General features: G+C 43.6%; 1 protein-coding gene across 1 annotated transcript; it reads right to left on the bottom strand.

The window, feature by feature from the left end:
• Window positions 1-106: 106 nt before the first annotated feature.
• LOC119356650 (tRNA 2'-phosphotransferase 1-like) lies at window positions 107-4,217 on the bottom strand. Its single transcript, XM_037623633.1, has 8 exons — window positions 3,979-4,217; window positions 2,622-2,994; window positions 2,381-2,528; window positions 2,076-2,165; window positions 1,146-1,200; window positions 948-1,070; window positions 622-678; window positions 107-535 (listed from the first exon to the last, which is right to left on the bottom strand). Exons 2-8 carry the CDS (start codon window positions 2,873-2,875, stop codon window positions 405-407), a joined length of 858 nt encoding a protein of 285 aa, XP_037479530.1. The 5' UTR covers window positions 2,876-2,994; window positions 3,979-4,217; the 3' UTR covers window positions 107-404.
• Window positions 4,218-10,689: the final 6,472 nt, after the last annotated feature.

The raw sequence follows: 10,689 nt of genomic DNA, 5'->3' as shown, positions 1-10,689 counted from the left end.
AGAGCCCAAAACGCACCAAAAACAAAAACAAAATTGCAGATAGGACATGCGAGCAGAAATCGCTTTACGCAAATTCTACATATTTTTTTGAAACCGCCGTGGAATGCATGCAAAATTTACATATTTTTGAATGAAACTTCGCAGATCTACACATCATAAACAAAATTTGCTACTCCATAACATCTGGAAATCATCATCATACACAGGTTTTGCACAACCAGCAGCAGAATAATGCTCCCTCTCATATACGGATATACCAGGGTTACATGACGAAACTCTTTCAGATATTACAACACGGTTGATTTCCTTTTCGGCAAGGAGAATCCTGTCGTGCAGCGCATTCATTCCAAGTTTTCGCTGAGCGGGAGGCCGTGCGGGACTCCAGTGCTACGGTAAGGTCTCTTCTACCTCTGGAACGGTATCGGTGCACGTCCTGGCCATGTTTCGATCTTCTCGAAGTACTTGACGGGGACAACGCCGTCGAAGCCCTCCGTCAGTATCACCTTGTTGTCTGAGATGTATAGCTTCATCCCGTCTGAGAAACAAATTCAGAAATCAAATGTTAGCCTCTAGTCTAGAGAACCCAAATGATTTGCTGGTATTTACATGCGGCAGTCATACCTTGGAGTGCCTTTCTGACATTCAAATACATCAATATGTTTGCGCCACTCCGCATACCTGAAGAAGACAAACCGTTAGTCCATGAAAAGGCAGAGGTGGAAGAAAAATTAGACCGCAAGATGGGAATAAATAATTATCGGGTATGAGTTGATGATGCACCTAAATAATGGAGAACCGCAATAACTGGGAGCACATCAGATTTACATTGGAAAGATAAATATGGATAATTTTCAGTATGATTTTACTTGGAAGAACAGCTTTAGTCCTTCTATTTGTTTCCATAAGAATAAACTCAATAATAGTATGTTTGAAATGGAAAATCGTACCACTAATAACACCTCCATCTGATGGTAAACCACTGGAGAAATGTACATGTAGTCTTGCCATACGTTTAAGCCCATATTTCAATATTGAATCAACATTTTTCCTGTAAGTTCCATGGACACAGACTGTGGATAGAAAAAATTAGCACAAACGCCAGCCATTCAGGAGAGGATGCAAACACGAGTGTTAAAATCAAATACCTGAGACTTCATCAGCCGATAGAATTGGTTTCAACAAGCTCTCTGATGTAACAGTCTGCAAGAGGTTTACTTGATTATTATAATGGCAAACATGATTCGCTAATTCCACTAGGCTAGTTACTTGCAAATAAATTCACTTGATGCTAGAATAGGGTAGCAGATCACATGCCACAAACCACCTCAACACGGAAACAGAACAGGAACTCTGCTCCCAGAAATATGCAAAAATAGGAATGAAGATTGGAATTATGTGTCTTCTGATTAAATTAGGGTATTTCGCATATGACCTCAAGAACTGTGAGGGAACATGTAACAATGAAGACAAGTCGCTAAAAGATAAGTTGATTGTATTCTCTGACTTAAGATCAGATATGATTTCTTTCAAAACATACCCACAGGTTACAAAGCTACATTAGTACAATCCTGTAATAGCTTAGGCATCAGAGAGGACAGGAGTGTCTTAAATCTTAATTACTAACATGGAAGCTCAACCGTAGTGCTAAAGAAGAATATACACTATCGCTGTATGCCTGTATAGCACATCGAGGAAGCCAGACCAGGATAAATCCAAGCCATTATCAGCACGATGAATTGCAACTTCATTCCTAGTACGGGCCAACAAGGACCGACACTATAATTCTTATGACTAGTTAACAATAGGAAAACTACCACCGAGATTATATTACTGTAAAAACATTCACATCTCGAGCTAAAGCACACAATGCCCCATATGGAATTGATTCGAAAAAGTCTGTATGAAAATCCCAAGAGGGTGCATGCCACTATTAGGGCTCCTTTTATATGTCTAATTTTCTCAGAAGTTACAGAAAAGCAATGGTTACAAGGCAGATGATCATGAACATGATAAACACACCATACTTGTAGAAAAAAGAATACATTAGTGCAGGGGGGTTCAGGCAGAGAACATACTGTCACAGTGTGCCCCTGGTTAGCTCGAATCAGCAGCTCGCCATCCTCCTCCAACAGACCAAACCTCTGCTTGTTGTCTCGCCTGACCGCCTACATGCAAAATTGCAGAATTTTACTCAAATCGTCTTACAGCTCACAACAAGTTCAATAGTAACCTGATTAATTTTACAACTTACAGATATTTCCCAATTTATGTTCAAGGTGATAGCTAACAAGATGAAAACATGTAGCAGACACAAGTACACCAGGGTGCTTAGAAAGATCGTCTACTGTTAAGCAGGAAGATGAGGCATGAGCAATATTACCTCCCTGATTTCATCCACCGTGTGGGAGTTGAGCGGAACCTTGGCGAAGGTCTCCAGGTTGAGGCGGAGCAGGTCGCGGACCCGCACATACCCGTCGCTCCTCATGTTCAGCCTCAGCTCCGGCGCCATGTGCCGCAAGACCCTCGTCCTGAGAAGAGAAGCACAGAAGCACTAGTGAGTACCCGGCTAGCATCAACGCGACTGCAGAGAGGGGACCTGGGGCTTTGTGCCAGTGTATTACAGGAGGCGGCCGAGGGCGTCGATGCGGTTTCCGCCGTCGCCACCGCCATCGCCACGTCCACCCGGTCGCCTGCCACCGCCACGGCCGCCACGCGGCTGGTGCGTGGAGGCAAAGGCGGCAGCATTGGAGCAGTAGCCAGAGGAGGAGGAGGGGTTCATGGTGAGAGGGAGGCGGAGGGTTGAGCGGAAGGAGGGGTGGTGGAGGAGGAGGGCGCGTATCGGGGAGGAGATTGTGGCGGCAGTGAGGGCTCTCATAAGCAGCGGAAGTGGCGGCGGTGACACGACCGGCGACGCGCGGTGGCGGCCGGACAACCCCTGCTGATGAAGACGGGTGAGCTGGGCCGGGTTGCTGCCTGGGCTTGCGCTACGGTAGCCTGGAAGATTAAAGACATGGACTGTTATCAATTACAAAAATTCAAATTCCACATATATAATTTCAAAAGCTAAACAGGAGAAGTTGCAAAAGTGAATAGCAACCAAATTAATGTTCACAGCACAATTTCTCTCTTTTATTTGTTGTCAATACATACATCTACGGTAACCTGGAAGATTACAAACATAGAATGTTGTCAATAACAAATTTTCAAATTCCACGTACGCTTTCGAATGCTAAAAAGAAAAGGTTATAAAGTGAATAGCAGCCAGCATAATGCTCGCAGCACAATTATCTTTTTATTTGTTAAGTGTGTCAACTGAATCTTAACTTAACCTTGTGACATACTCCCTCCGTTCCTAAATATTTGTCTTTCTAGAGATTTCAACAAGTGAATACATACGGAGCAAAATGAGTGAATCTGCACTCTAAAATATGTCTATATACATCTGTATATGGTAGTCTATTTGAAATATCTAAAAAGACAAATATTTAGGAACGGAGGGAGTAGTAAACACACCATGTGAACCTACTTGAATTTTTCTGTCAGAATTTTTATGACATTATGGTTGCAGTTACTACGTGGCCTGGAAATACAGACTGCAAGAATGAGATAACACTACGACACATGGTAGATGTATGTATGTTCAGAGTATATATGAGAATCAAGTCGCTCTTTCTTCAGAAACTAGTAGTAATACAAAAAAAGAAAGCCAGACAAAACTACCGTAGGCCTAGTGATTACATTAGCAAGTACAATAGTCTATAACAAGTAAAACACAGATGAAACCCCAGACATCAATCAATCTTGTAAAGTTCTAAGAAAGTGAACACTGCTATGCTGGACATAGAAGCAAGGTGGGGCATCAGCCTGAGGCGCTCGGCTGAAGGGACGCCATGTGGTAAACTAACGAACAAAGTATGCAGACAAGTCTCGCTAGGTTCAGAAGCAGGAAGCGGCGGTAGATAAGCTCGACGGACGCACCTCACGGGCTCCTACCGGGCCTGGAAGAACGAGGCCGCGGCGGCGGCGGAGGAGGAGGGGTCGGGCACGCGCGGCGGAGGGGAGCGCGCGCGGCATCCGACGGGACGGCGTGGGAGGCGACGCAGGAGGAGAGCGCGCGCGGCGGAGGAGCGGCGTGCGGGCGGTCGGCGGCGGAGCGAGAGGGTTGGGGGAGATGCGACGCGAGGGGGGACAAATCCTGCGTGCCCGAGCCGCAATTCTTTTTTCTTCTCTCCTTTTTTCTCGACGTTTTTCCGACCGAGCCAGCCCGAGGTGCGATTTTTCTTCTTCTCTTTTCCTGAGACCACGGTCGGGAGTAACCTAGAGCACTCGGCGACTCCACCCATCGAAATCATGTCCGCTGCTGCACTGTCTCGGGATGTGTGCAACATAATTGTAAAATAGTTTTTCCTGGCTATACACGACCTGTAGCTTATTCTTGAACAATTTGTACCTGTCCATCGGCATTAACTGCAACTGCATAGGGGCCCATTAGAGCACTGTACAGTTCAGCCATCATAATCAATTTAACACTCATGCATATACCTTCACGAGTTAAGCCCGACCCCAGGAAGAATGCATTGTCAGATCTGAGGAGAGGGAAGAAAGTTCTCAACGAATCATACTGTTCTTCTTCCACAACGATCTACTATCCCTTTTCTTTAACCAGACAAGAGATATTGTTTTGGTACAAGTCCGAGGAGTTGTAGATCTTGAAGAAAAGATATGATTCCGTCGCCAGATCCCCAGCTCGATCCACGAAACGGCTCGCTAGATCTGGAAAACGGCTTCCATGGAAGGTAAACTAGCTTGTTTTTAAAGAAAATCATTCATATTCTTACTGCACAACCCGCTCACTAAAAAGATTGTTGAAACTGCTTTTATTGTGGTAAAGCGATGGAGTGTTGGCTGGTCAGCATGGTGGGACATGGTACATTGAATTGGCGTGTAATTTCTGCAGTCATTTAATGTTTGCATGGTAGTTGTGAGCAAAGGGCTGGATGCATGCTGTGCACGGGACGAAATGAGATATTTGAGCTGTGTGTGATAAAGGTTATTACGTCGATTAGTTATATGACAGTACAGACGGACCTTTAATTTGAGGTTTAAGAAAAATCAATTTGTGTAACAAATAAGTCCTAGCAGATGAGTACATGCAATTTTATTTTAATAATTCGAGGGGAGTGTAGCAGAGTGACAGAGAGAAAAGGAAATAAATAAAGATTTGCTAAAGTGAAAATGATATTAGTATTACAAATGAGTAGATGCGGAACATGAAATATTAAATAAATTGCATGGTAATTGGAATTACATAGTCCGTCTAATGGGGGCAGACAGTGCTTTAAGACTCAATGATTACTTGATTTATTGTCTATATTTAACAATGTTTGGTAGTTGGGAAGTTGGTGGTTGGGGAGATGGTGCATGTGGGCAGTCTCGCATTTGGACAGAAGTTTCTTTGCCCAGGAACAGAAACGCGTAAACTTTAGTACGGACATACACTGCAGTGCATGATAAACACGCGAGGAAGAATGTCTAAATACAAAACAGCTAATATAGTGATTTCGGATCCCGAGGAGAATTGATGGAACAGATTCCAGGGGGTAGTCGCCGAGTGCTCCTAGTCACTTTCGCATGCATATGTTACTAGTCTATATTACTATCTATACAGTGGGTGGTAACATATGTGTTGTGGCATGCATCACTTCATTTATTATGTTATAGACTCATCTTTTTTGATATGTGTGATGTTAGGGCATGTACAATGGTTGATAAGATAGTCTTATCTTAAGTTTTGCATGTAATTTAGAGATGACAAAGAAAAATGTCTACAATGGGTCATCTCTTAGCCTTATCTTCAATAACTAGCAATTCCTAAAAATGTGGTGAGACATATTATGCTAAGGGCATGTACAATGGTTGATAGGACAGTCTTATCTTAAGTCTTGCATGTAATTTAGAGATGACAAAAAAATATGTCTACAATGGGTTATATCTTAGCCTTATCTTCAATAACTAGTTATTCCTTAAAATATGGTGAGACAAATTGTGCTAAGAGATCATCTCTTGTCTTATCTTAAATAAGAGAAGACAAGCCTTTTCTTATGAGTTCTCTCTCCTCCACCTCACCATTTATCCTACGTGGCACTCCTAAGATAGCACCATTGTACATGCCCTAAGAGATCATCTCTTGTCTTATCTTAAATAAGAGAAGACAAGCCTTCTCTTATGAGTTCTCTCTCCTCCACCTCATCGTTTATCCTATGTGGCACTCCTAAGATAGCACCATTGTATATGCCCTTACAGTAACTAGCTATGTTACTACATGATTCTTTTTCTTTATTAATTATATGCCACATCATCTATTTTGTCTAGATAAGTGTGATGTTACCATTTATATTACTCTCACTATGGGTAGTCTGACGGTGGAGGACTAGTCAATAGCCTAGTGGCAAGGTCGTTGTGGCGCACCTTGCAGACCGGAGTTTGACTTTTGTCAGGGGCGAATTTTCCTCGATCTCATCTGGGTGGGCTTCTCCTATAAAAATGTCCTGGGTGCTAGTGCCCATGGATATTTTTTTTTCTGACGGTGCGAGCCCGAGGTGTGATTTTTTCTTCTATTTTTTCTTTTTTGGAACTCACATTTTACTATGGTGTATAATTAAAATTAATGAAGTTTTTTTGACAAGCCTATGAGTTTGCTTTCTTCAAGTTCTTATATTGTTTGGGGTTACCTAGATGTTTTTCCGTTTATATTTTGTGTATATATATTCCTCCGCTCATGAAAGGATCATATTGATTCCCCTTCAACCCGCCCCTGCCATCTTATTTAAGCTTTGGAATCTGCCAACAATGGTGGCCCAAGTAGTACTGCAACCATCTTGCTTGTGTGGATGCAGCCTGCATTGCTGCCCATGATGATTTAGGTAAATTTATCAATTCTCCTGCAATTTTATGTCCTATTAGCAATCAAATGTGCGTCTGTGGCTAGCATTGTACCAACTCACGAGGGAGCACCCCGCCACTAGGATTTCTCTTGTCTCCCGTCGGCGTCAGTCTGCCTCGTGTCCTTTGGCCTTGAGGCCACGGAGGCATGATGGATCCCGACCCTTGCCGGTGGGAGGGCTTTGGTTTTGGATGCTTTTCTGAGTTTTCTTAGGGTTTGTTTCCTGCACAGAGAGAAGAGGTGGTTGTGGCTCTCTAAAGATGGAATAAGGTTCTCCCTGCCTAGCCCCCGTCCCACTGGTGCTTCTAGCGTCATCAGAGGGTGTGTGGAGATTTGTTTCCGGCGGATCTCACAGGATTCGGTCGGCGTTTGTCTTCGGTGGATCCACATGGATCCGGTCTTTGTTCGTGTGTGTCTATAGGTTAGATCCTTCTGATCTAAACTTCTCTTCAACGACCTCGGTTGCTGTTTTGGTGCGCTGGTCCTATAGGGCCTTAACACGACGACTTCTGACTGTCTACTAGAACAAGTTTTGCCTGACTCCAGTGAGGGAGGGGCGATGACGACGGCGTGCCTTCGGCTCGCTTCATCGTCGCTAGGTGGTCTACAGATCTGGATGTAATTTTTATTATTTTTGGTATTCGTTGTACTATCGTGATTAATGATGAATAAATTAGAAGTTTTTCGCAAAAAGAGAAAAATGTATCTCCTATTATCGAGGTTGATTTGACATTTCCATTGTGTTCCAGATGCAGATCTTCTAACCCTATATTTGGATGTATTGTGTCTACACCACTACATAGTGAATCTTTGTGTTGGTTGTTCTTTGCGAATTATGATGACTTCTTCATCTTTTGTATCATGACATTTTTGTATTTTTCTTTACTGATTATTATGGTTCTAATTGATAATGAGAACAAATAACAATCTTCATTTTTCCATTAAAAATATACTACGAGGTATAATATATGTATCGTAGCAGAAATTTAAAATTTTCTACGCATCACTAAGATCAATCTATGGAGTAATCTAGCAACGAGAGGAAGGGGAGTGCACCTACATACTCTTGTAGATCGCTAAGCGGAAGTGTTGCAAGAACGCGGTTGGTGGAGTCGTACACGCAGCGATTCAGATTGCGGTCAATTCCGATCTAAGCACCGAACAACGGCGCCTCCGCGTTCAACACACGTACAGCCCGGTGACGTCTCCCGCGCCTTGATCCAGCAAGGAGAGAGGGAGAGGTTGGGGAAGACTCCGTCCAGCAGCAGCACGACGGCGTGGTGATGGTGGAGGAGCGCGGGACTCCAGCAGGGCTTCGCCAAGCACTACGAGAGACGGGGAGGGAGAGAAGTAGGGCTGTGCCAAGAGGAAGATCAAATCATGTGTTTGGCAGCCCCAATACCTCACACTACAGGAATCCAGTATTTTGCCGTCTGCCACGGCGGACGTCAAAGGCACGGAGGGCGGACGACAAAGAGCTTTGCCGTCAGCGGCGGACGGCAAACAGTGACGGCAAAGACAGGGTCGGCAAGCAGGTCCTTTGTCGTTTGCTTTTTATGGCGGACGGCAAAGAGCCCTTTGCCTACAGCGGCGGACGACAAAGAGAAGGGACGGCAAAAAACTGGACGTCCGCCAGCGTTAGTCCGTTAGGCGGCTAACGGCGGCCTTTGCCGTCCGCCAGTGGACGGCAAATTTGAGCGCCTCTTTGCCGTCTGCCAGTTGACGTCAGCAATGCGTCAGCGCCCGCTGTGTTTTGCCGTCTGCCACGGCGGACGGCAAAGGCAAAGTCTTTGCCATCAGCTTAGCTTTGCCGTCCGCCACGGTAGGCAAATTTGCCAAATGGCCCATCCCTCAGGAAGCACAGGTGGGCGCCACATGCCCCCTTTGCCGTCTGCCACCGATGACAAAGGGGTCTTTGTCGTCTGCCGCGGACGGCAAAGAGCCTGCACTGCCTCTTTTTTATTCTGTTTTTCTTATATCCAACAATTATCACAGCAAATATATCACAACACATATATATATCCATCACATAAATATCCAGCACATATATATCCAACATAATAAATATCCAGCACAATATATCCATCCATACATACATAGTAGGTTGCACATAGTTCCATCGATCCATACATATTACAATATGCAAAGTTTCATCATAGCAATCTAGTTTCATCATAGCAAGCGAGCAGAATACAAGAAGTGCATCAAAGGAAAAAACAAGCAATCCATCATAGGAAGCTGGCTTCCGTGAAGTGAATGAAACCTGCAAAATGACAAATAAGAAAGTTAGAAAAAGAAGACTAGAAGAAGAATTAGACTAGAAGAAAAAGAATAGAAGAAGAAGACTAGAAAAAGAAGTATATGCCATTTATTAGCTAACTTAGGTGAAATGGATCATTTATGAGCTAAATTAGTTGAAATGAATTGTTTATGAGCTAACTTAGGTGAAATGGATCGTTTATTAGCTAACCTAGGTGAAATGGATCATTTATGACCTATCTTAGGTGAAATGGGTCGTTTATGAGCTAACCTAGGTGAATTTGGTCATTTTGGAGCTAACTTAGTTGAAATGGGTCGTTTATGAGCTAACTAAGGTGAAATGCCACGTTTTTGAGCTAACTAAGGTGAAATGGATCGTTTTTGAGCTAAGTTAGGTGAAATGGGTCATTTTGGAGCTAACCTAGGTGAAATGGGTCATTTTGGAGCTAACCTAGGTGAAATGGGTCATTTTAAAGCTAACGTAGGTAAAATGGATCATTTAGGAGCTAATCTACATAAAATGGGTTATTTTAGAGCTAACTTGGATAAATTGGATCACTTGTAAGCTAACTAAGGTAAAATGAGTCATTTTAGAGCTAACTTAGATAAAATGGATCGTTTATGAGCTAACTAAGCTAATTATGCAATTTTTGACATAAGTAAGCTAAGTACATATCGTTTTAGAGCTAATTTAGGTAAAATGGATGGTTTATGAGGTCAGTAAACTTATTAAGTCATTTTGGAGGAAAAGAAGCTAACTCTAGGTCATTATGGTAAGCATATTGGAGGAAATAAAGCTAAGTCTAGGTCTTTATGCATTTGTTAAGAAAAACACTAGAGAAATTACCGTGATCAGGGAGGTGTAGGAGCGGGCTGGCTCGCGCCGGTAGCTGGAGAAGGATCGTGCGATGCGTTTCTGGATTAAGCTGCACCAAAGATCATTTCCAATGTCTCGTTAGCATTATGACACTCAAATGTTAAGACTAGCAAGTAATGTCCATTCAAATTAAACTCACCGTGCTCCCAGGAGCAATCACTGGCATCGGCGGAGCGGTCTGACGGGACTTCTCGCACATAGACTGCACATTTGGTTTTCACAACAGAGTCATACTAGTTAGTAATGAGACTCAAATGTTAAGACTAGCAAGTAATATGCAGAGGAAACTTACCACAAGGAGCTCGTACATGGCCCTTGCCTGCATGTCATTCCGTGCCCTCTCCTCCTCCAACATCTTTGTCGTCCTCTCCTCCAACTCCCGTCGCCTCTCTGCCGCCTCCACTAGAAGTTTCTCCGTTCTATCTCTCTCACTCTGTATAGCAGCCTGCAACACCACTCACATGACCATTTGTAATCATTGATGGAAGCGCACACAATGTAATGGAGAAAGATAGCTGAGTACGTATAACTAACCTTGAAGGCGAGTTGGACTGGCCGTTCACGAGGCCTTATCTCAGGAGCGGAGCTCGACTAGCGCGCCTTGATCTCC

Source organism: Triticum dicoccoides, chromosome 2A, assembly GCF_002162155.2.
Source record: "Triticum dicoccoides isolate Atlit2015 ecotype Zavitan chromosome 2A, WEW_v2.0, whole genome shotgun sequence".
Classification (NCBI taxonomy): Eukaryota; Viridiplantae; Streptophyta; class Magnoliopsida; order Poales; family Poaceae; genus Triticum; species Triticum dicoccoides.
This window is presented reverse-complemented; position numbering and strand designations above follow the sequence as displayed.